The following is a 26,061-nucleotide window of genomic DNA, read 5'->3' as shown; positions in this document are numbered from 1 at the left end:
CTGCTGCTGTCCACCAACTCGTCACAGGAGGCTAAACCACCTGCACCTCGCCAGGTCACAGCCCAGCTGGTCGGCCAAGTTCCCGGACATCGCAGACACTCTTCTTACCATCGTAGCTGCCCCCAGTTGAACATCGGAGAGATTGGAGATCATGTCGGTTCCGTATTTCTCGTCTTCAAGTACAGTTTTAGCAATTAACATCATTGCTTCTTTAACTACCTCCCCGTCTGAAAATGCCGCCTTCTTTTTAATCAAGAATTGCGTAGCTCTAAATGAGGCTTCGGTTGCTTTTTGGGAGGCTTTAACTGGCCTTGTGAAAAAAGCTTGCTGTTTGCACAAAGCTGCCTTTAACTCTCGGGCTTTTCCTGCTGGCAGTGCCCTGCCCTGTGGATAGCTAGCATGGTAGCTTGTGTGACACGCTGTAAAATGTCTCTCCACATTGTGCCGCTTTGCTGTCGCCACAGTCGCCCCGCAAATAAGACAAACACATGCTCCTTTCACAGTGGTAAAAAAACGCTCGACCTCCCATTCGTGGTGAAAATGATCTGTCTTCTTTCTTTTTTCTGCCATCTTTTTATGGGTCAGTCTCCTCGTTTTGGCTGCGCCCGCTAGGTTGTTTAGTCGTAGTGATCTGTGTAGACGCTACGTTTTGGTCACGCGCATCATACTGACCTTTGAACTATTTTATTTTTAAAAATATATATATTGTTATTTCCAGTTTATGTGTAAGTGTGATTTAAACAAGAATAGCATACAAAATAAATTAGATGCAGCTCATTGGTAAGTGGTGCTATTTGAGCTATTTTTAGAACAGGCCGGCGGGCGACTCATGTGGTTCTTACGGGCGACCGGGTGCCCGCGGGCACCGTGTTGGTGACCCCTGGATTAGATCATATGATCACTCTAGAATCTAGAGTGATCATATGAGAGATGAGATGTTAATGAGATACCATCTAGAGTCTAGATGGTATCTCATTAACATCTAGTCTCTCTGTGAGGAATCTTGGAGTAACTTTTGATCAAAATCTCTCCTTCAACTCACACATTAAATTAGTCTCTAGAAGTGCCTTTTTTCACCTGAGGAACATCACAAAGATCAGGAAGCTGCTGACCCACCATGATGCTGAAAAGTTAGTCCAGCATTTGTTACTTCCAGGCTGGACTATTGTAATTCTTTATTATCAGGGTGTCCAAACAACTCTTTAAGAAGCCTCCAGCTGATCCAGAATGCTGCAGCCAGAGTTCTGACAGGTATTGACAAAAGAGATCACATAACTCCTGTACTGGTGTCACTTCATTGGCTGCCCGTTAAATTTAGAATAATTTTTAAAACCCTTCTTTTGACCTACAAGGTCCTCAGAGGCCTGGCTCCATCCTACCTGGAGGAGCTAGTGACACCTTACCAGCCCAATAGACCGCTCCGCTCTCAGAATGCTGGTCTACTTGTGGTTCCCAGAGTCTCTAGGAGTAGAATGGGGGGCCGAGCATTTAGCTACCAGGCCCCCTGCTATGGAACCAGCTCCCTGTCCAGGTACGGGAGGCTGACTCCATCGCTACTTTTAAGATCAGACTTAAAACCTTCCTCTTTGAAAAAGCTTATTGTTACTAATTCAGTAGTTCCAGTTACTATCATAGACAGACAAATTATCATACTTAGGGGGTCGCCTAATCGTTAGGTCACATCTTAGCTATGCTGTTATAGGCCAAGGCTGCCGGGGTCCGGAAACATGATCACCTGACAGGCCTCTGTCACCCCACTGGGTCATGGTTTCCTTTCTTTCCTCTCCTCTCCTCTCCTCTCCTCTCCTCTCCTCTCCTCTCCTCTCTCCTCTACCCAGCCCCCCCCATCAGCAGGACGGTCCCCCTACATGAGCCTGGTCCTGCTCAAAGTTTCTTCCTGTTAAAGGGGAGTTTTTCCTTGCCACTGTTGCTTGTGAGAGGTCCGGCCACCAGGCGCTCACCAACGTGCACCGCCCCCAGGCCTGGCTCCAGGCGGGGGCCCCGGTGACCCGCATCCGGGCAAGGGAAACTTGAGACCAATGTTGAACAAGACTGATGTGGCAGTGACACCAAAGTGTGCATCAGCTCTCCAGCTAACGCGCATTATTTCATTAGTATTATTCATCTTATTCATTACGGCCCTCAGGAATGAAATCATCCTCATTGTAAACAAGCGCGGGGCGACGAAAAAGAGCAATAAACCTTATGGATATTCTGCCCCCTGCTGGGTGGAAGACGTTATGACAAAAAACAGAGAAAAACACAGTGCAAAATACACTTTAGGACTGTTCAGTCATATTTACATCCATCAGTAACTCACCTGTACCTGGATATTCTGCACACATTCATGTTTAAATGGTGTTTAAACACTTGTAATGGTTTTAAACACTCATCAAAGTCAGTGTTTTCAGATTCTGTGATTTCACACTGGACAGAATGTGAATGAGTTACATCTACAAATCCTCTTTACTTAAACAGAAGTTTCTACATCCAAAACACTCCTGATGAACTCAAATAAAAGCCGAACAAACTCAGTCCCAACATGAGATAAATAAGATGCAAACAGACATATTGCTCAGTGCTTTTTAATAGAAGAAATCAGAATTATGAGCATCAATTATGCAGGTGTGTTGAAAGAAAAACACTGGAACATTCAAACATGGGAACAGAACCTGGATTTTTTTTAAAAACAACAAAAACCTAAACATCAAACTAAAGAAAACAATCCCCTAAAGCAGCAATTGAAGAGGTTCTGTTCAGCTTCTTTTGTAAAGACTGAAAACGAAATATTCATAGTGGTCTGTTCAAAGCCACGCATATCTCAACTTAGTTGGCCGGCGAGTCCCAGCTGGTTGGGGCTCTTGTTCTGGGTAGGGTGGGCTAAGGTCTGGGGGTGGGGCACGCTTACGTGGGGGCATCATCAAGACCTGTGCGTACGTCAGTTTGGAGCCCACCTGAAAAGTCAGAGCAGAAGGATTTAGTTTCAAACATGAGCATCTTTGCAAGAGGTCTGGTAAAACCTGAGGTTTTTGTCCTGTCAGGGGTCTTAAACCCGATAAATGTTGATGTGTCTGTGACCAATCAGAGCATTCACTTTATGAATGAGTAACATGAATGGACACAATTAAATCAAGCATCAAATTAAGCATCAAAAACAACTCAACACCCAAAACTTACTTGCTGTCCTGGCGGATGAGCTGGTTGGTGGTCAGCCTTGGTCTTTGAACTCTGCTCCAGACCCCTGAAGAGGAACAGGTCTCAGGTGTTACCAAGTTCTCCACAAGTGAAATAAAGTGTGAGCGAGGGTGGGGGCCATAAACTTACCGATTTAACATTGGCTAAATATTTTGAGCCTTGGAGGGCTGGAGCTCCGACACTGGCCCCGGGGTGTCCACACCGCCCCCCGTGGGAACTTAGCCTGGGGTGTGCTCTGGGACCACACCATTCCCTTCGTCTCGTCCCCACTGTTGCCCCCTTCAGCCATCACCCGCTGCTCAGGACAGACGGAGTCAATCTTGGATGGAGTGGGAGCATCTCCACCAGCACCAGGGGGAAAAGTTTGAGTGGCAACATCCTGACGCTCAGGTCTCGGGGTGCCCAGGTCTTCAGGTGTGTTATAAAAACAAATCGGGACAGAGGGACCATCGCCTTCATCTCGGCTCGGGATTTTCCTTACGTGTGAATTCGCTGGAAGCCACGGACGTTGGAGCTCCGCATTGTCCTGCCAGTCAAACTCGGTGGATCCACGGCAAGTTTGTTGACCGATATCCGGTGAGGATATCGTGGTCAGACGCACATGGAACTCACTCGGCACAGACAGTTCAGGAGGAGGTGATGGGAAAAAAACAGGGTCTGGTCCAGGAGGAGGTGTTGGGAAAAAAAGAGGTTCTGGTTCAGGAGGAGGTGGTGGCAATAAATCAGTGTGTGGTCCAGGAGGAGGTGCTGGGAAAAAAAACAGGGTCTGGTCCAGGAGGAGGTGTTGGGAAAAAACCAGGGTCTGGTCCCGGAGGAGGTGTTGGGAAAAAAACAGAGTCTGGTCCAGGAGGAGGTGTTAATAACCTGGTTTGCACCACAGTGGATGGACCAGGCTCATCTGTTGCCCACTGGCTCTTCTCCTGCTCAAGGTCATCAGCATCAATGGGACGGATGCTGTAGAAGCTGTTTGACCCATCGAGAGTGTTTTCCTCTCCGCCTGTGCTCAGTCTGTCCAGCACCACATGGGGATGTGATTCCAGGGTGGGCCCGACACCACGTGTTGGGTTCCTAAGAACCTCAGGTTCCTCCTTACATCTGCTGTCTCCTTTAAGCTCTGCATCCAAGCATGCATGCTGGGTTCCTGCGGTGATGTGCTGAACGGCAGAAATTACCCCATAATAAGAGGAAGGGCCTGATTTACTTTAGTTTTTTCATTATATAAATCATTGTGATGTTAATATATTTTCTATTATCTATCCGGATTAATGTGGATAATCCTTGAAGATATAAGTTTAATCATGGATGAATTTATATATTTTACATCTGATAAGTTGCACACATCTTCAAGACAACATTCACCTTCCCATTAAAGTTTATCTTTATGACTGTGGATAAACACCTTTTTGAAAGTTCCCCATTTAACAGAAAAGAATAAATCGTGTGTTAATAGAAGGTGGCAGCAGATGTAGTATTTAAAATGTTTTAAAGTTATTTAAATATACATTCAATTCAGTTTCAGAGGCTTGGCGGAGCTCCGATAGCCATAAAGTTTGATCTGTTTTGAGTTGCTGTTCCCAGAACTGGATGCTGAAGTGATTTTGGCATCCATCCATCCTCCACCACTTATCCGGTGTAGGGTCGCGGGGGCAGCAGCCTAAGGAGAGAGGCCCAGAGTTCCCTCTCCCCAGCTACTTCTTCCAGCTCATCCAGGGGGATCCTCAGGCGTTCCCAGACCAGTCGAGAGACATAGTCACGACAACGTGTCCCACAGGCCAGAAATGCCCGATACGACCTCCCAGGGAATACACCGGGAATCGAACCGAAGAGTGCAACATTAAATCTCAGTGCAACATTAGTTAAATATTGGATCTAAAACGATGTACAATAGTGCAACATTAAATCTCAATGTTAGAAGTACTTAAGAAGTGAATAACATCTGGCTGGATAATTATCAGGAACACTGGCGGCCTCTGCTGACCCAGTGGAAGAGTGCAAAAAGCTTACAGCACCTGGTATTCCCAGGCGGTCTCCCATCCAAGTACTAACCAGGCCCGACCCTGCTTAGCTTCCGAGACCGGACGAGATCGGGCGTTCTCAGGGTGGTATGGCCGTAAGCGAGAGCAGGGGCAAGAAAATGGCCTTTTGAAGTTAATACACTCAAACTTATTTTCTTGAAACACTTATACAACGGCTCTTGGATGAGAGGTGAAACGCCTTCAAAAAAATCAAACAAGATTCAACTCCGATAAATGAAATCAACTTAAAAGCAATGTGCCATGGCCGGGAGCTAAACGGCCCTAAACCGTTTCCCATTCATTTTCAATGGTAGTGCTAAACCACTACGGACGCAATATATTTCCGGCCGCTATGATCCCGTGGCGCTGTTCTGCCGTTTCTATGAAGAGCGGCTCCTCTCCGGAGGATCGGCCATTCTTGGTTCATTCTTTGGTAAACTTCGCTGAAGGTAAGTTTGGGCTTGATTTCCTACTAAATTAATGAGGAAACTTTTCGTAATTGTGCATAGGCTGTGGTCAATTTTGTCCTAAATTAGCAAGGAACGTGTTATAATTGGCCCTAAATTATAATGTACTGTATTTGTCATGCTACAATATACTCATATCTTGTCAAGCTAGTTTTTCATAAATTAAATTACACGATAGTGATGAATGAACTTGTTCATATTTTATATTCAAGTAACCGATTTACTTGTTGTGGCACTGAAATCTCGGTATTATTATTATTATTACTATAATTATTATTAGTAGTAATATTAGTAGTGGTAGTATTACATTTTATTACATCAAATGTGTGTTTTTGTTTCCAATGTCTTTGAGAGGGGATACTGTCCTCCTGCCCCCCCCCCCCAACATGTTCTCTCACACACACACACAGACACACACACGCACAAACACACACCTACACACACACACACACACACACACACACCATCACTTTCCAGTCTTTTCCTCACTAGCCACACCAGGTACTGACCTTCTGAACTCCTGAATCGACACCCCAACAACCTTGATCTTACACTTTCACACCTACATGATAATTGCATGTGTGCGCACACTCACAAACACACACACACCACACACACACACACACACACACACACACACAACACACACACACACACACACACACACACATAATAGACATTTTTCCTTTATGTCAGCTCAACATGCAGAAGCAATTCGCCTTTTTCCCTGGGAAACTTCGGGTCGTGTTCGGCAAGGGGCCTCTTGGGTTTCTCCTCCAGGAGCCATCTGATGAAGCCAAACGGGTGAGTTCCACTCCTCAGGACAAGTCTGCGGCCATGAGGGAGGACCTCGTACGGCAGAACGCTTTGGCCGTCATCCGACAAAGAGGGGGGGATCCCTCAGATAAGATGGAGGTGCAGGGAGACTATGTCCTGCAGTTTGGTAAATATAAAGGGAAGTCATTCAGATGGCTTTTGCAGAATGACGTAGGATCCACCGTGTATCTGATCAAGAACGTGCAGAACGAGGAGGCAGCGGGTCTCTGTACGGCTGACAGCCACAGTAAGGACAGCCTCCAGTCATTTGTGAGTTATGCCCTCAGTTTCCAAGAAATCCAGGCTCTTCATATGTTGGTGTGATAATAACCGTGGTGAGGACTATGAATTGATCCGTGCAATGATGAACTGATATTGACTAGGAGGAGGGTAAGTGTTTGTTTTTGTTCTCTTTGCTGCTTCGTTGAAAAACAGTTTGGATGCACGGGGTACGAACACGCGAATGCATGTTTGTTGACCGAGTCCCAATGCTCCTCCTGCTCGGCCTCGAGAGCGCTGATTAACATTGTCATTTCAATTGGTGTGAATGAGACCATTATATTGTTTTAATTTTAATGATGTAAAATTCTAAAAAGCAGGAGGAGTAACGACAAGGCTGCTTGAATTTCTACTAATAACGGCGTCTTCACAACTCATTGAATCTGAACTGACTAAACTAATGTTGTCTTTTTAGTTCCATCTGCCACACGCTCCAAAGCCCCACCTGGAGATACCGCTGAGCTACAGGCATCACTAGTTGATGGCAAAAACATTGTAATTCTGTTCATCCAATCAAGTGTTCTGCTAACTGCAGCTGCCTTAAATAAAGTCATTTCATTTTTGAAAATGACCGTACCTGCAGCTGTTCCAGCTTCACCAGGTGTGAAGAGGAAGAGACCTGTGCCCCTCCCCCCACAGCTGGCCTTCCTGGTGACAGAGACAGAGGGTCTCACAAAGGTAGAGGAGCCCCACTCAACTTCAGGTATGTTTCCTTTTCTTTTATTTAGGGCTGATGAACAACCTGATGTCTCTGTAATGTCCAGCTGACTGTTCTTTCCATGTTGTCATCAGGTGAAGTGACTGTAATTTCTTAATAGCAAGTCTGCACTTGTTTTCAGGACCTGACTCTTGCACGGCACAGACCTCTGACGGCAGAGTGCCTCCTTTGACGGACTCTACCCAAGACCAAAAGAGTGGGATGTTAAACCATGGAAATTTCCCCCATTCTGTGGGGTGTTGAACAATAATAAAGTGTCCCGGGGTGATTCAAATTGACACGATTCTTTGTCACTGACATGGAAAAAATCTGACGTGTGAGCTCTGGAATGAAACCAAGTGTCCGAGGCGCGTGTTTGTTTCCTTGTATCGTGTGTTTATATCATGTGAGGGCGGGGGCACTGAAATTGTCTCTTCAGTAATGATAACTTTATGTTGTTCAACTGTCTTCTTTACTTTATCCTAGTTCCCATAGCTCCTGTTCCCATGCCTGTCCCTGACCACGACATGAGCAAGTGGATCTGCTCCCAACATCAAAAGCTGTGGATGAGGACGGAGCTTCAACAACTTGGGTTGTGGCCTGGGTCCCGACCAGTGCATAACCCTGGGAACGCAATTTCTCTTTGGCGTCTTCCTCCTCAGCCGGAGCTACTGGACATGGTGGCTGAGCTCCCGTCCCCCAACTTTTTTCAGCTCCATCCTTTTTTATTTGGAAGCCAGAGAGCCACATCATGGTCAGGTTGAGGAACAATGACATCCTGCCGTGCCTCCATAGCTGTCCTCGTCCTCAGGTGGTCTCTGCAGGCGTGGGCAGACCTCCAGTGATCGTCAGCGTCCGTGGCCAGTATTTGATCTTTTCCTCGCGACTCTGCTGCAAGGCCTGTCGCAGGAACTGGTCCGCTGACAACCCTCCATGGGTGGAGAAGCTGCCCGTGCGCTTTACTAACCTTTTGCCTGCATTCCTGACTTACAAGAAGGCTGTGTGCAAGTCGGTAATGGATGAACTGCGGCGTTCTGGCAAGTCACCGACCGATATGGCGAACCAGGTGAATGAGCTCATGCACCTCAAGTATGGACGAGCTCACCTGGCATATCTGCACGCTGTACAGAACGTCAGGGAGGCCGAGGCTGGGGCGTACGGACAGAGAACCATCGGCCAGTACGTGAGGATGGAAGATCGGCCACGTGCTTTCGGGCCATACGAGGACCAAGAAGGTTGGGGTGGGGTGTCTGTGTCCGGATTCTACCTGACTGACTGCCTGCTGGATGAGTTCAAGCGTCAACAGCCGTCTCTGACCAAGCTCCTCCAGGGCACGTTGGGGCAGGTTTTCAGGTGGGACCACACGAGGAAGATGGCGAGGAAGGTGACACTGGCATCTGGAGCCATGTCCAGTTTCGCAGTGATGAATGAGAACTGGCTCATTGTGTCCTGGGTGATGGTTCAGGCTGAGACAGAAAGGTCCCTGCATCCGATGTAGCAAGGAATGGCCCAGAGGTACAGCCACGCTGGGGTGGAAAAGGCCGGCTACCACTGGATGGACAGGTGAGATCAGCCATCTTCTTTGTTTGCCGTCATTCAAACTGAAAAATGCTCCATGCTAACCCTAACCTATCCATGCTGAAGACGTGGCGCGTTCAGAGGGTTCACATCCTCCGTGGTTGCCTCAGTGACCCAGAACTGTCTGAGGGGATAATGGACAGGGACGGAGGGACCCTTCAGCTAAACCACGTAGCGAGCGAAGGTGCCAAAGTCCCCGTCTGGATCCCTGTCCGTGGTACATCTCAGCAGGAGGGCTACCATTTCCAGCAGGCCCAGTGGGTCACGGGTACGCAGGTCTCCCCTGAACTGTTCCGGGCCAGGCCATGACCGGCGTTGTGCGGTGGAACTTTCAGCGACCGGTAGACATGAAGAAGCCCGGCGCCGTCCTCCCTGCTGTCTTTGACCCTGCCTCAATGTGGGAGTTGAACTCTGCTTCCATGGCAGTGACGGGACAAGACAAGTGCCCTGCGTTCACCTCTCTGACAGAGACACTGGAGAAAGGTTTGGGCTGGAGTCCAGAGAACGGGCTGCCGTCCGCTCCCTCTGGACTGGGACAAACACAAAATGCAGTGTATATTACTTTCTGTTATTAAGGGATGGATATTAATGTGTTTTCTCAATAGCCCATATCGTGATAATATGAGTTACTAAGGATGCATTATTGCTTTGTTTGTGTTCCAGACGTCTCTGGAGCTTTGCCCCTGCCGCTGAAGTCCTCGCCGAGGAGCGCCCGCACTGGACCCATGAAGACTGGTGGTGGAGTGTTTGTCTTGGACCACACACGCTGGACTCTTCCCATGAAAGACGCTATTGATAGTTTGCTGCTGAGGGACTCTCTGACCCCAGAATGCCCTTTGAACAATTTGCCGCGTCAGAGTTTTTCCAGAGGGAGCTGGAGGCCACCAAAAAGCGTGTGGAGGAAAAAGCTCAGAGACAGAGACCCGGCTCTCAGCCACCTGATCGCCTCTGCAGGTTCTGCCATTTGACTCTAAAACAGGGACCAAACAGCCCACAGATACATACAGGGTTCCCTGGAGTGGCAGGTAAACACATTTACTGCCCATCCAAAGTCTATTCTCTATATCGGGACAAGGGGATGGCCCGAGAGATGACCTGGAAAGAGTTTGGGGCCACTCCTTTCTTTGAGGCAGAGAGACGAAGATGGATGGAGGAAAGGACAAAATGAACTACATGCCAGGAATGCATGTTGCACGACTGTACACACTTTGAGATTTAATGTTGCACTCATGTACATTGTTTTACATTTAATATTTAACTCCTGTACATAGTTTGAGATTTAATGTTTTATGAGTGTGTTTGTGTTTAAATAAAATTGAATTTCCCACTTTGGTCCACACTATTGTCAACATTTCTGTCTTCAAAAAAAGCCAACTCAAGGCGGCAGATTCCTGAATTGAAAACAATATCTAAAGAACTCAAGTATCATACTAACAACACTAATATTCCATCTGTCTATCCCCAACTGAATTAACTCCACACCTATCTCATCAGATTATTTGTAACAGAATAAGCAGATAACGTAGCATTTCCCTGTTCATATCTGCTACTTGCAATTTAGAATTTGTCAATAAAACTATGCTATGACACAAACTACAGTTTAATAGATGGCTGTGCTCCTAAAAGAGCAGCATTTGTGGCTCATAAACCTCACAGACACTGCTATGCTCTTTAAATATTTTTATGATCGTGAATTTTTCAAACACATATTTCGAATTGATAATGCCCAAAGCTGGGTTCGAACTCTCCTCTGAGGTCTTCGGGAAGCTTCGATCAGATTGGCTGGTTCTCCGTTACAGCAATTGTTAAAAGCAATGTGCCATGGCCGGGAATCGGTGCCATGGCCGGGAATCGATCCCGGGCCGGTGCGGGCCAGTTGACAATTGCTGTAACAGACAACCTGACTGAAACCTCCTGAAGACCCCAGAGGGAGAGTTCGAATCCAGCTTTGGGCATTATCAAATAGAAGATATGTGGCAGATGTATTAACTAAACCTGTAACAAGAGTCAGGATGGATAAGTTTGTGTTTTTTATGTTTGGGAGGAAGTGAATGTATGTCATGTTACTGTAGATCTTGCTGTCAGTATCAGATCAAGTGGGGGTGTTAAACTGTTGCAGAATGTCTGCTACTGTTCTTGAATGTGCCCTCATGCTGACACCAGTGCATCAGGTGAAGCAAATCATAATAAATGACTGATGGCTTTCCTTTGAGCCAGTTCCTCCCCAGTCAAACAAAGACCACGATTGTGCCGTCTCTTACTATGTGTACCCGGTTATCCAGCTCTTTATGATGGCTGCGCCAACATATACAATGAAAATTGTTTCAAGGCGCTTTCCAGAATCCCAGGGCCTGACCCCAGACAAGCAACAGTGGCAAGGAAAAACTCCCCTTTAACAGGAAGAAACCTTGAGCAGGACCAGGCTCATGAAAGGGGACCCTCCTGCTGATGGGGGGGGTGGGTAGAGAGGGAGGAGAGGGGGAGGACAGGTAGAGGATAGGAGAGGGGTAGAGGAGAGGAGAGGTAGAGTGAAGGGGAGGTAGAGGAGAGGAGAAGGAGAAGGAGGGGAAAGGAAGGGAGAGAGGGAGAGAAAAGGAGAGGAGAGGAGAGGGAGAAGAGAGGCACAGAGCACAGAAACACACACAAAAATACGATATACAGTGTGTATGTATGTATGTATGTATGTATGTATGTGATATATATATATATATATATATTATATATATATATATTATATATATATATATATATATATATATATATATATAATATATATATATATATATATATATATATAAATATAAATAGTAAGAAATAGTGCAGGTCCATGCAGGAGTAATGTGATGTATTGTTCGTGAGTCCGACTGGCTGCTGTACATGGTGCTTAAGTGATGAGTCACTTGGTGTTCAGCAGCCTGATGGCAGAGGGGAAGAAGCTGTTCATGTAGCGGGAGGTTTTGGTCCGAATGGACCGTAGTCTCCTGCCTGAGGGGAGGGGGGAAACAGTCCGTGACCAGGGTGGGAAGGGTCGGCCGTGATCCGACCTGCACGCCCCGGGTCCTGGAGATATACAAGTCCTGGATGGATGGAAGTCTGCAGCCGATCACCTTCTCGGCAGCGCGCACGACGCGCTGCAGCCTTAGTCTGTCCCTGATGGTGGCACCAGCGTACCACACGGTGATGGAGGAGGTGAGGATGGACTCGATGATGGCCGTATAGAACTGCGCCAACATCCTGGGAGGCAGTTTGAGCTTCAGCTCAGCTGCGGAGGAAGAACATCCTTTGCTGGGCCTTCTTGATGAGGGAGCTGATGGTTTGCTCCCACTTAAGGTCCCGGGTGATGGTGGTGCCCAGGAAGCGGAAGGAGTCCGCGATGGTGATGGGGGAGTCCATGAGGGCAAGGGGGGGCAAAGGGGCTGTGACTTTCCTGAAGTCCACAATCATCTCCACTGTCTTCTGAGCGTTCAGCTGCAGGTTGTTGTGTCCGCACCAGGACACCAGTCGAGCCACCTCCCTCCTGTAGGCAGTCTCGTCTCCATTGGAGATGAGCCCGATGAGGGTGGTGTCATCCGCAAACTTGATCAGCTTGACACTGGTGGCTTGAGGGGCAGCAGTTAGTGTACAGGGAGAAGAGGAGGGGGGAAAGGACACAGCCCTGGGGTGATCCAGTGCTGATGGTGACGGAGTCTGAGACAGTCTTCCCCAGCCGCCACGTACTGCCCCGATCCGTCAGGAAGTGAGTGATCCACCTGCAGAGGGAGTCAGGCACACTAAGCTGGGACAGCTTGTCCTGTAGCAGAGCGGGGCGGATGGTGTTGAGCAGAGCTGAAGTCCACGAACAGGATCCTCGCGTAGGTTCCCGAGGAGTCCAGATGCTGCAGGATGTAGAGTTTTTAGTACTTTGGGTTCATAGACTTTTTAGTATTTTGCAGATACGTGTCTGCATATAAACCAGATCCTCCTGTAATAAAGAACTAAAGGCTGACTGTTGTCACGTGACCTGTCTCCATCTGTGTCCGATGATGGAACCTGCCTGGAACATCTGGTCCACAGAAAAAGCAAAACAGCTCACAGAACTGGCCCAGTTTAGACCCAAAAATGACAATAAATAATGAAAATGTGTGACGCAGTAGAACAATGGACGAACTTTCTATTGGTCATTGACAGTTTCAGTCATCATCAGAATTCATCAAATATTTAAACCAACAAACTACACACAGAACCGCAAAGTTTAGAGCTTAAAGGGAGCGACAGGTGAAGATTTAAAGCTCAACGCAGCTGAAGAAGTTCCAAAAAGGAGAAATATCATGTGGTGCTTTACCGCCACCCGGTGGACACGCGTGGGACTGCAGACAATAGTTAAAAGAGAATGCTGTCCGAAAAGCGTCTTTATTTTAAAGTGAACAAGAACAGTTCGGTCCGCGTTCACAGAGAGGCGGAGAGACCTCGAGAGAGTCCAAAACAAGTCCGCTAGGAAAACTCTCAAAAATAGTCAAGCCACAGAAGTCAGAGTTTGGTGATGAAAACACTCCGCCGCTGGCAGACGGGAGTTCTGTCCTTAAATCTAACGGGAGATTGAAGAGAGACCGCAGGTGCGTGTGTCTGCGGGGCCAGCTGTGGCTGATGAGCGGCTCCTCCACGCCCCCTGCAGGTAGACACCAGCAACAACGGTCCCAGAAACTGGGAACCCAACAAACCAGTTTTTCAAAGTATTCCTTTCAGACTAAGCAGGAAGACTGAAGACCGACAAGGTGAGTAAACGAAGAGCATTATTGAAAAGAACTGACAGTTGTGTTTGGAGATAAAATCAAGATTTGATTCAACTAGACTTCATATTTAGTTTTAGCACAAAACATCGCTATACATTATAAATGAATAGGTCTTATTAACATTCTTATAGTCTGGCTTTAGTTATAGTTGAATAGTCTTTCTAAGTGAAGTTTAGTTTATTTTTCTGCTCTTTGCTACTGATTCTAAAAGAACTTTAAACCCTCCCAGAATGCTTTAATGGTAGTAATATATACGCCATAAATCTGTTGATTAGGTTTAAAAAGTGAAAGTATTCTGTTCAGACGAAGCAGGAAGAGCGACATTTTTGTGACAGGTGAAAAGCTCATAAAGTTATTAGAGTTGTTCAACAGTCCAGGTTACAGCTGGATATTTTGGTATTATTTAAGACAATAAACTTTAAAAATAATTAAATAAATCCACACAGGATCACAGGACACCAACAGGATTTTGGGTTCATGTTGCATGTTTTCTCACAGTGGTTTATTGTTCTATGTTGTGGAACCACTGTGAAAGAAATGCAGGAGTGGGTGTCATTTCTTTCATCTATTTTAAATAGAGCAGTGATCTTTGAGGACTTGGATCATAGAAATAATTGAAGAGGGGAACAAAGGAGGGGAGTTAAAAAGTCCTGACTAGCATGTTTATGTAGCACCAGATAATTTAGTGGCTGAGCTGAAGACAGTCCTTTCACCATGTTGGCCTGTGGAAAACCAGTGTTGTGGGCCCGATGGACCAGCGTCCCCGTCGTTGCTGGACCACCGTTGGCCACCAGTTGGGTTTTGGGATCAAAGTGGGGGCGTTTCCTGTATCCGGTTCTCCTCACGGATCCATGACTACAACATGTTGCTGCAAGTGCAGAGACGTTTGCTCTGGAAAGAACTTTAGAGCACATTCAGTGCTGCAGGATGAGGGGCTGGAAAAGGTGCCAGTTCTTTTCTCACTGCAGGGAACAGTTAAAAAAAGCAGCTTAAACTCTGAAAACATGAAAATTACACAGAGACATCATTGATTTATTGATTCAGTTGTTATCCAGAATGGGTTAGAAATGTTCCTGTTTGATAAAAATGCAGTGAATTGGGATTATTTAGCTACAACCTCTACAGATTATTTACCTTCATCACAGTCTCATCACTATTTCTGATGTTTCCTCAGGATGGACGAGGACAGAGCAGAGTCCACAGTGCCCAGCTGTGTGTCCCTGAAGAGTGACCTGTCCAAAGATAGACCAATAAACTTCAGAAGTTCAGAGGAAATGTAAGAAAACTAAAGCGTGATGATGTGTTTGTGTGCCAGCTGTTAGTCACATTAACAGCAGCAGGTTGTGAGTTTATTATTGGAGATGTTTAACACTTAAACCTCAGACAGTCATATAGTTACAGACTTATTGTGAATATTGTTGATTAGAAACAAGAATCAGGTTTAAACTGAAAGATGAATTCAGACATAAATGCTGGAACAATATTGAGTCTTGATCAGGTTCTTTCATCCTATAAATCAAAGGACTAATAGAGATGTGTTTCATAGTGAGAGGGGGGAGCACATCCTATCAAACTGGGACCAGTCAGCTCCACCAGGAGAGTCCTCTTGTTCACAATCTGGAAGCAGATCTGGAGATGCTGAAATGAAGCCCAACAAAGTAAAACTGTTCAATATGAGATTGAACTTGTGATGTCATGAATTTGTAGTTGTGTTGATGATTTATTATAGATGGAAATCATTGGTTTACTTATGTTCAGGAAGTGATCTGGAGGAGGTGATAGAAGGTCATAAGATGAGTCTGAAGAGAAGATGTGAACATGTGACTGAAGGAACTCATGAAGCAGGAAGTGGAACCCTGCTGAACAAGATCTACACTGAGCTCTACATCACCGAGGGACAAAGTGAGGAGGTGGACACACAACATGAGGTGAGACAGCTTGAGAGAACCTCCAAGAAGAACATCCAGGACACTCCAATCAAGTGCCAGGACATCTTCAAAGTCTTATCTGAGCAACAGAGACACATCAGAGTGGTTCTGACCAACGGTGTCGCCGGCGTTGGAAAAACCTTCTCAGTGCAGAAGTTCAGTCTGGACTGGGCAGAAGGTTTGGAGAACCAAGACATCAGTCTGGTGCTTCCGCTCTCATGGAGGGAGCTGAACTTGATCAGAGATGAGCAGCACAGTCTTCTCTCACTGCTTCATGTTTTCCATCCAACATTACAGAAGATCAGAGCAGAAGATCTGACTGTCTGGAAACTTCTGTTCATCTTTGATGGCCTGGATGAAAGCAGATTTTCACTGGATTTCAACAAGCATCAGATCATCTCTGATGTCACACAAGTATCGTCCGTTGACGTGCTCCTGGTGAACCTCATCCAGGGGAACCTGCTTCCCTCAGCTCTCATCTGGATCACCTCCAGACCTGCAGCAGCCTATCAGATTCCTCCCTCGTGTGTTGACAGGATCACAGAAGTACGAGGCTTCACTGACTCCCAAAAGGAGGAGTACTTCAGGAGGAGGTTCAGTGATGAAGATCTGTCCAAGAGAATCATCTCACACATCAAGGCCTCCAGGAGCCTCCACATCATGTGTCTGATCCCAGTTTTCTGCTGGATCACTGCTATAGTTCTGGAGGACGTGATGACCAGAGACCAGAGAGGAGAGCTGCCCCAAACCCTGACTGACCTCTACTCACACTTCCTGAGGGTTCAGATAAAGAGGAAGAAGCAGAAGTATGGAGGAAAGCAGAGACCAGAGGAACTGACTGAGGCTGATAAAGAACTCCTTCTGAAGTTGGGTCGGCTGGCGCTTGAACATCTGGAGAAAGGAAACATCATGTTCTACTCAGAAGACCTGGAGCGATGTGGACTGGACGTCTCCGAGGTGTCGGTGTACTCAGGAGTTTGTACAGAGATCTTCAAGAGAGAGAGTGTGATCTTCCAGAAATCAGTCTACTGCTTTGTTCATCTGAGCGTTCAGGAGTTTCTGGCTGCCGTCTACATGTTCCACCGTTACACCAGGAAAGACACAGCGGTTATAAATCAGTTCCTAAAATATTCGAAACCAGTCAAATCTCTTGATGGCTTCCTCAGGAGAGCACTACTGAAATCTCTTGAAAGTGAAAATGGCCACCTGGACTTGTTTGTTGGCTTCCTTCATGGTCTCTCTCTGGAGTCCAATCAGAGGATCTTGGGTGGACTGTTGGATCAGAGGAACAGCCACCCAAAACCATCCAGAAGGTCCTCAACAACCTCAAGAAGGAGAACAGTGCTAAAATCTCCCCAGACAGAAGCATCAACATCTTCCACTGTCTGATGGAGATGAAGGATCAGTCAGTCCATCAGGAGATCCAAGAGTTCCTGAAGTCAGGGGAGATATCAAAGAGGGAACTGTCAGAGATCCACTGTTCAGCTCTGGCCTACCTGCTGCAGATGTCAGAGGAGGTTCTGGATGAGCTGAACCTGCAGCAGTACAAAACCTCAGAGGAGGGACGACGTCGCCTGATTCCAGCTGTGAGGAACTGCAGGAAGGCCGTGTAAGTAAACATTTTTGGGGCCGGACATCGGCGTTTAAATCAAGCGAGTGGATCATGTCAGGTAGCAATACCCCCTCCAGTGGTCATTCCTTCAATTCTTTATTTCCATTGCAGCGTCCATAAATTAAAAAACAACAACAATTCATCCAGAAATGTTCAACACTGGCTGGATATAAGTTCAAAGGTCAATCCAGACAAACCAACATAAGGCAGGAATAATAGGAGCCACAAGTTAACTGACTATCATGAAATTACTGTCATGTCATTAAATAACTCTTGTTTGTTTGTATACATCGTATTCTAACGACAGAAAACAACATTTTAACTAATGACACGTGACTATTTTGCTTCATTTGTTCAACGTAAAAACAGCCGGCCTCGTTGGTTTAAATGGGTGTTTTAGGTCTTTGTGGCGGTTCCGTTTGGAGCCTTTATGTGACCCACAAAGTTGTTTGAGCCTTTCCACACCCGTTAGGTGGCAACTTCATCACTAGCAACAAAAGGTGCAGTGAAAATGATTTGAAGGGAAACAGGCAGATATAACAGAAGCTGAGGGCAATCGATGCAACTAGAGACTCTGATGTCATCGATCGGATCGCTGAATTAAGACTTGACGCACCATCGTACAAATTGGATGAAATGCAAAATATCCAAAGAGCCGATAGACAGATAAAAAGATGCACGTATCTTTAAACCATTTGCTATAATCATTTTAAATATGAGTAATTATGAGCTGTTCTAAAATAAGACAAATGTTGAGAATAATTCAGTTGCATTTCAGATCTGATGGTCGTTCAAACTGTTGCTCTACGGTGTTGAATTTAGCTTTTCCAGGAAATGAGCTACATTTGTGTTGAGGTAGATTCTCAGATAAGTTGATTAGAAATCCCAAAGTTTGACTCACTATTTTTGTTTCATACACAACAGACTGTCTGGTACTTTTCTTTCACCGAGTCATTGGGAAGTTGTGGCCTCAGCAATGACGTCAAACCCTTCTCATCTACGGGAGCTGAGCTTAAGCTGGAACCAAAGCCTGACAGATGCCGACGTAAAGTTACTGTCTTCTGCACTGATGCATCCAAACTGCAGACTGGAGACGCTCAGGTCAGGAGGCCTCTGTTGGTCTTTTCTAAATTTCTTTACATTTTCTGCTTTTCTCTTCATTTTCAGATTTAGAAATGTGTTTTTATTTGCCCCATTTATTCCTTTTCCAGGCTGTGGGACTGCAGTTTATCAGAGATCAGCTGTGACTCTCTGGCCTCGGCGCTGAGGTCCAATCCCTCCCATCTGAGGGTTCTGGACCTGAGTTTTAACCAGCTGAAGGATCCAGCAGTGAAGCTGCTCTGTGGTTTTCTCCAGGATCCTCTCTGTGAGCTGGAGACTCTCAGGTCAGTCAGAGATGATCCAGTACTTTCCCAGGTGTAACTAGTTAGACAATAACTGTTTACATGTTTGATCTTTGTTATAAACGTAGTGTTACAGTTCTCAGAAAAAAGACCACACAGGACAGATTTGCAGTATTAAATTGGTTGTGGAAATCTGTCCCATGTGAGGATGGTCATCAATGACTAGAAAGGAAGTATCAGTTGTAGATTTGTCTTGTTTTATTTTAGGCTGGCCACAAAACCGCCCAAACATTCAGACCAATCAAAAATGGTTCTTCCTGTCTTTTAAAGATCAGAAGGAAAACTAGAAAACCCCAAAAGAAAGCTGCTGCAGTGTGCCATGCCCCTTCTCTACTGAGAAAAGCCATCCCAAAAAAGAGAAAAGCCCAAGTGTGAAGTGAGCGCCCTGTTAAACCTTGGTACCGAAAGCCTGCAGTCATTCTCATCTTAGGTGGCTTCATTCCAGCCAGAAGCCCAAACCTGCCTCCCTCTTAAAGGGGCAGCAGGTCAGTCCAACCACAGAAACCTTCATGAAGATCTGAAGCTTTCAGCATCCACAATTGTTGCACCTCACTTCCATTGGAGTCCAAATCAGAAGTCAACAAGTTGATTCTCCACCGATTCTACACAATGCAACCATTTTAAAAAGGTTTCCATCCATAAGTTTTCACACATTTTTATATAAATCTGTTTGTTCATCGCCTCCTTCTGTTGTAATGGTCATTAAAGAAAATGACCTTATTGGAGTTTTTCTCCTCACAAATATGACTTTCTATGAACGATGCAATAAATGCAGCTTGCAATCTAAGACAATATGGAAGTATGTGTATATAATAGTAGTGGAAGTAGCTCATGAAATAATACATTTGCTCTTCTCATCGAATCTTTCTATGTTATTAAAGAAAAACCTGCTCTTAGTCAACAACATCTAAGACATCAACCAAAAATCCTAATTTTCTACAATCTAATATAAAACAGTAGAGAAGACTCTTTCTGCAGAGACACTGGTGGCAGGAATGCAGAAGTATCACCTGCTCAACTTGGAAGGTGGAGCAGAAACCACCAGCTGAGAAGGTCCTCAGCGAGAGGAAGTGGTGGAGAACCATGAAACTTGCTAAGCTCCACCTCAGCTCCAGAGACGGGCTGAGCTGGAGCTGTGGCACCAGGTATCGCCCAGAAGAGCCTCCAACAAACAAGCTCTTCTCTTGGGAGGAGAGGGCTTTGAATCTCAGCTCAGTGTGCTCGTCTCTAGTAGGTGGCAGCTGCACCTTTTCCTGAGGTCCTTGTTGATGCCCTGAGGGGAATTGATGCTCCTGCAATGTTTTCTGGCAGCATTGAGCTTGCAGTGGGGCAATCAAACACACTGTGGGGGGGCTCTCTTTCCTTCTCTCATCTGGAGAACAAGTGACACCAGCTGCCAATCATTGTTGGAGAAATGTGCAGTCAGGGGAACTATGCGTCCAGACTATAGCCACCCTTCCAGCATCCAGCAGTGTCTAAAACCTTTGATTTGGTTTCACCAGAGAGTGTAGGGATTGCAGGGTCGCTGCAGCATCGCCCACAAGCTATCAGGAGTGGGTCGCTTTGTCCCAACTCCTGACAAGAGTTGAGTGCTATTGAGAAATGTGGTCTCATAAACTTGGAAGGTATTTTGACCTACACACTTTACATACGCTGTAGATCTTGTCCATCCGCCCTGAAAGAACCCAAAATAGGAACATACGGCAGATAAGCCGGTGCAGGACCAGAGGTTTGTTGCTTGTAAGCTGTGTTTTGCTCTGGTACATGTTGATTTTTATTTGTCTTCTCTCAAAATAATTGTTATTTTAGCCTATGGGGCTGCAGTTTATCAGAGACCAGCTGTGATTCTGTGGCCTCAGCTCTGAAGTCCAACCTCTCCCATCTGAGGGTTCTGGACCTGAGCCTCAACGATCTGCAGGATTCAGGAGTGAAGCGGGTCTGTTCTGGACTGGAGAGTCCAAACTGTAAACTGGAGAGGCTCAGGTCAGTCTTCATTTTTCTACCTATATACCAGCTGCTAAGATGGTGAAGTGAGGCTGTTCTCAACACTGCTGTGATGCACCACATTAAAAAAATTCCTTGTAATATCGTGAATTCAGGTCTGACCCAACTAAGAACTAACGTAGGTTTAGTACTGACGCAGATAACATGCAGACCTGCACCGTATAACCTCATCCTGCATTTTTCAGATTAGAGCGCTGCAGTTTATCAGAGATCAGCTGTGGCTCTCTGGCCTCGGCGCTGAGGTCCAATCCCTCCCATCTCAGAGAACTGGACCTCAGCCTCAACAATCTGCAGGATTCAGGAGTGAAGCTGCTCTGTGGTTTTCTCCACTTTCCAAACTGCCGACTGGAAACTCTGAGGTAAACACCATTCTCAAAAATGTCCATTATTCCATCCGAGGGTCCTCACACTTTCTGAGTGTGTGTGTTGTGCCCAGTTCCTTCAGGAGGGAGGGCCACACGGGGACCACTTATTCATGATAAATTGATTTAAGGACAATGAAAAAGCCGACAGATGGTAACCAAAATTAGACAAAACTAGGTGAGGGTGCCTGGTAGACACCAGCCAACGAGGAGGGAGATGGTGAGGGAGACAGGAAGTCATCTAAGACAGGTTGTGCCTTTAAAGATGAGCCACAGGTGAGATGGATCTCCATGATGAGATGGGAGGGAAAGAGGTGGGAGAACCTGGGAAGAGTGAGGGCCAGAACAATATATATTCTCCTTTGGAACAGTGCAAACCTGAGAGGTTGGAATTGTGGTAATTACATATTACTATCATTTTTTAACCTGGAACTAAATTAAATATTTACAGATCATGCCTTTGATTAACCTTTCAGATTAATACTGGTTTCACTTATAACCTTATAAAAGTTTCCCTTCTTTATTTAGATTAAGGAGCTGCAGCTTATCAGAGATCAGCTGTGGCTCTCTGGCCTCGGCGCTGAGGTCCAATCCCTCCCATCTCAGAAAACTGGACCTGAGTCAGAACCAGCTGAAGGATTCAGGAGTGAAGCTGCTCTGTGATTTTCTCCACTTTCCAAACTGCCGACTGGAAACTCTGAGGTAAACACCATTCTCAAAAATGTCCATTATTCCATCCGAGGGTCCTCACACTTTCTGAGTGTGTGTGTTGTGCCCAGTTCCTTCAGGAGGGAGGGCCACACGGGGACCACTTATTCATGATAAATTGATTTAAGGACAATGAAAAAGCCCACAGATGGTAACCAAAATTAGACAAAACTAGGTGAGGGTGCCTGGTAGACACCAGCCAACGAGGAGGGAGATGGTGAGGGAGACAGGAAGTCATCTAAGACAGGTTGTGCCTTTAAAGATGAGCCACAGGTGAGATGGATCTCCATGATGAGATGGGAGGGAAAGAGGTGGGAGAACCTGGGAAGAGTGAGGGCCAGAACAATATATATTCTCCTTTGGAACAGTGCAAACCTCAGAGGTTGGAATTGTGGTAATTACATATTACTATCATTTTTTAACCTGTAACTAAATTAAATATTTACAGATCATGCCTTTGATGAACCTTTCAGCTGAATACTGGTTTCACTTATAACCTTATAAAAGTTTCCCTTCTTTATTTAGATTAAGGCGCTGCAGCTTATCAGAGATCAGCTGTGGCTCTCTGGCCTCGGCGCTGAGGTCCAATCCCTCCCATCTCAGAGAACTGGACCTGAGTTACAACCAGCTGCAGGATTCAGGAGTGAAGCTGCTGTCTGATCTCGTAGAGAATCCACACTATGGGCTGGAGACATTGAGACGGTAGCTGGTTGAAGCCAGTCAACTCCCGCTCATCTGCTGCATCACTCACTGACCACTGGTGAAGAGCATCTGTGGAAACATCTGCCGTCTACTCCCTCCATAGATGAAAAATTCAGTTTTTAAAAAGCGCTGGTGGACTTTCAGGAGATCAGTCGATGGTCGACAAAGCAGAAGCAGCTTCGCCTTGAAGTTAAATTAGTTCCTGGTATCACACAATGCATCTTTATAAAGTTCTAAATGGCTCCTCGGCCACTCTTAGAAGCATGGAAACATTCTCTTAATTGTCTCTTCAAATGTCTGTATTATACGTTACTATTTTACAGAATGCCTTCAGAATCTTTAGGGTTTAGTATTTACTGTCTCTGTGACATGGAGCATTGGAATATTTCAGCTGCAGCCAGCAAAAACCCATCAGAATGACGGCTATCGGTGGGAACCGCAGGTCATTTGACTTTAGTCAGTCTGTTAAATGTTATAGGATTTATTGCAATCTAATAAAAACAAATAATAAATGTGGGAAATAGGAAATAAAAAGAAGCAAAATGACCAAATAAATCTCCCATGAATACTGTAAATTTAAAGATGTCAAGAATGGAATATCAGCTTAAATTTAATCAAACATAAAGTGAAAATGCCTCCTTTAAGTTTACTGCAAAAACAAACACAAAATCAAGAGCGACACGCGCCAAAAACGTCTCATTCTCTCTTCTGTCTCCACTCATTCTTTTATATTCTCTTAAGATAATGGGGACGGGGTCGTGTGATAACAAAACAACCTAATTGGGGACTATATTTTTGTTGCAAGAACTTTGGCTCTTCAGAAGTTTCTATGTTGGCTTCCACAGATTGTGCATCCACTAGAAACTCAGTGTTTTTGAGGAACTACCAGGAGTGGCTGGAGTGGAGGCCAATGATGCTATAGCTACATATAGCTACATATAGATCACCCTGATCCTCAACCCAAAAGACCACCAGTTGGCGCAGCAATACTAAAGATAGGAGGTTGTGGTCGTTGCGCAGACGCGGAGTGATATCACGCACAAACGTGCCCTATGTTCTATATACCGTATGTTCGCGACCAAAGGGCGCACCGTATTAAAAGGTGCAGCCTCAGTTACGGGTGCTATTTCTGTATTTAACACATACATCAGGCGCTCCGGATTATAGGGCGCGGGCATGGTAAAACATACCGCTACGATAGCTTAAAACATGCATGCTAGCGCGTATTTAGCAATTTTGCAAAAGCCGGCAGGTCGAACAACCGACAACAATGTTTCCAAAATTAAAATTTTCGTATTTTTCGTATTTTGTTATTAAGCCCCGGAGGGCTGAAGCAGGACCGCTGTTAAAAATGTATCAGTCCACGCTTCCAGTTCTGAATTTTCACAATTTCTTATTCTGCTGTTTTTAAACCTTTGGCAACATAAATTAAAGTACTCAACTGGTATTATGTCAGGCTGGTTTACATCACATTAAAGAAGCCAGCAGAAATAAAGCACAACAGTTACACAGACTACGCAAAATAATATAGAGGATATAAAAAACAGTGTTGAGATGGGTTTGTGTCACTTTTGTAAAATCAAAGCATTTTTCTTTATGTGCCAGCAATGAACACAATCTAAGACAGGGGTGGGCAAACATTTTGATTCGTGGGCCACAATGGGTTCTAACATTTGACAGAGGGGCCGGACCAGGAGCAGATGGATGGATGGAGTGCTTTGGTAACCTCACCTCATTGGAGAAAAAATATGGAGAAAACATGTGCTTTAATTTCAAATGAAAATGAAGAGAAGCATTACAACAAAATATCTGACTTTGGAATGAGTCTTAAAACACTTAAAATCAAATGAATAAAATGTGCCTTTTTAAAAAAAATTAATAACCATTTCTATTTTAAAGCACTGAAAGTTCTGTTATCCTTCAGGATATCACCATCACTCTCCTCCTGACTGTCTTTTTTCTAGTGGGAAAACACCAGAATTGCAGTGAAAATATAACATTAACAAGGTTTATTCATTTAATTTTTCAAGTTTGGCGGGCCGGATTAAAACGTTTAACGGGCCGCGTGTGGCCCCCGGGCCGTAGTTTGCCCATGCCTGATCTAAGAAGTCTTTGACACTAAACATATGGAGCTCCTACAGAACAAACTAAAGATTTGTTGTTATTAAGATAAAGAAATGCAACATTTCCCCCAGAGAAGCGATGGCGATGGAAAAAGCCCTGGCTGTGTGTGAGCATCACAGCAGGCGTGGGTTCTCCTCTCTGGAGTCATGCGGGTCTCCTTTGAAGGGCAGATGAGGAGGTTGGTTACAGATTCCCCTCAGAAAGATGATTACGGTGCCAAAGGTCATCACCGGGGTAACCAGGAAGAGGCAGAGTCGGTCTACTGTACGAGCGATGCCGCTCCAGTTATCCTTCTCCTGTCAGGACCAGACATTTACGCCACTTTTGATCTTTTTAAATCAGACTTTGGGTTGAGGACTCTGTTTGAACCATCTGACCTGATTGCAGCACGGCGTCTTCCCCTCTGGACTGCATGAACTCTTTTATTTCACTCAAAAGGGACAAAAAAGGAAACAAAATCCGTCCCCTGCTGAGCCATCGGATTTCTGTGTGTAGCAGCAGGTCACCATATTCAGTTGGCAGCTCCTCCAACAGAACCTTGAATGTTCTGAGCTGTTTGGCTCTGGAGCGGATGCTGTTTCTGATCTTCACCACAGGAGTCATCACGTGCTCAAAGCCCATCACTCTGGCACATGAGGCCTACAGACAGCAGGAGCCCCGTCTGTAGCGGGCCGCTCATAGTGGGAGCCCCGTCTGTAGTGGGCCGCTCACAGCGGGAGCCCCGTCTGTAGTGGGCCGCTCATAGCGGGAGCCCCGTCTGTAGCAGGAGCCCCGTCTGTAGTGGGCCGCTCACAGCGGGAGCCCCGTCTGTAGTGGGCCGAGTCTTCTCAAAACCAGCAAGCCGGGTTATTCAGGGTCCGTGAGGTCACAGAATTGTCAGCCAATATTAATCTGGTTTTACCAGAGCTGTTGCAGCGATGCTCATGTTGGAAACTAAATCCTTGTGCTCTGACTTTTCAGGTCGGCCCCAAACTGACATATGCACAGGTCTGTCGGATGCCACCACGTAAGCGTGCCCCACCCCCAGACCTTCGCCCACCCTACCCAGACCTTAGCCCACCCTACCCAGACCTTCGCCCACCCTACCCAGACCTTTGCCCACCCTACCCAGAACAAGAGCCCCAACCAGCTGGGACTAGCCATCCAATTAAGCTGAGATATACATGGCTGTGAACAGAGCGCTATGGATATTTTTGCAGCTCTTTTTTTTCCCTTAGTTTGTTTTTTTAAATCCAGGTTCTGTTCCCATGTTTGATTGTTCCAGTTTTTTTCTTTTAACACATCTGCATAATTGATGCTCATCATTCTGATTTCTTCTATTAAAAAGCACTGAGCAATATGTCTGTTTGCATCTTTTTTATCTCATGTTGGTACTGAGTTTGTTCGGCTTTTATTTGAGTTA

The 26,061-nt window shown here is 45.7% G+C and overlaps 3 protein-coding genes, 1 long non-coding RNA gene and 1 other non-coding gene across 26 annotated transcripts in view; 3 read left to right on the top strand and 2 right to left on the bottom strand.

The window, feature by feature from the left end:
- The window catches only part of LOC130524710 (NACHT, LRR and PYD domains-containing protein 12-like), a 337,155-nt gene that overhangs the window by 122,399 nt on the left and 188,695 nt on the right, over positions 1 to 26,061 (bottom strand). The gene's annotated exons all lie outside the window — the stretch shown is intronic.
- The window catches only part of LOC130524718 (ribonuclease inhibitor-like), a 158,254-nt gene that overhangs the window by 6,059 nt on the left and 126,134 nt on the right, over positions 1 to 26,061 (top strand). The window contains exon 1 of one of the 3 annotated variants that reach the window (XM_057031125.1): positions 15,539 to 17,353. The exons of 1 other annotated variant lie outside the window; for it this stretch is intronic. In XM_057031125.1, the coding sequence (XP_056887105.1) occupies positions 17,133 to 17,353 (221 nt within the window). In that variant the 5' untranslated portion in view covers positions 15,539 to 17,132. Of the gene's footprint in view, positions 1 to 15,538; positions 17,354 to 26,061 lie in introns of those variants that run through there. One more of the 3 variants, XM_057031129.1, reaches the window with a different exon arrangement.
- On the bottom strand, positions 5,193 to 5,311 carry LOC130525049 (5S ribosomal RNA). Its single transcript, XR_008950330.1, has one exon. It is a non-coding gene; the product is annotated as a 5S ribosomal RNA (ribosomal RNA).
- On the top strand, positions 6,378 to 9,029 carry LOC130524743 (uncharacterized). Its single transcript, XM_057031172.1, has 2 exons — positions 6,378 to 7,475; positions 7,612 to 9,029. Exon 2 carries the CDS (start codon positions 8,221 to 8,223, stop codon positions 8,965 to 8,967), a length of 747 nt encoding a protein of 248 aa, XP_056887152.1. The 5' UTR covers positions 6,378 to 7,475; positions 7,612 to 8,220; the 3' UTR covers positions 8,968 to 9,029.
- Positions 9,250 to 10,374, top strand: LOC130524768 (uncharacterized). Its single transcript, XR_008950239.1, has 2 exons — positions 9,250 to 9,600; positions 9,711 to 10,374. It is a non-coding gene; the product is annotated as an uncharacterized LOC130524768 (long non-coding RNA).

Source organism: Takifugu flavidus, chromosome 4 (assembly GCF_003711565.1).
Source record: "Takifugu flavidus isolate HTHZ2018 chromosome 4, ASM371156v2, whole genome shotgun sequence".
NCBI lineage: Eukaryota > Metazoa > Chordata > Actinopteri > Tetraodontiformes > Tetraodontidae > Takifugu > Takifugu flavidus.
This window is presented reverse-complemented; position numbering and strand designations above follow the sequence as displayed.

Coding starts and splice junctions, on each gene's coding strand:
- LOC130524743 (XM_057031172.1), top strand. CDS start 8,221: ATGGTCAGGTTGAGGAACAATGACATCCTGCCGTGCCTCCATAGCTGT.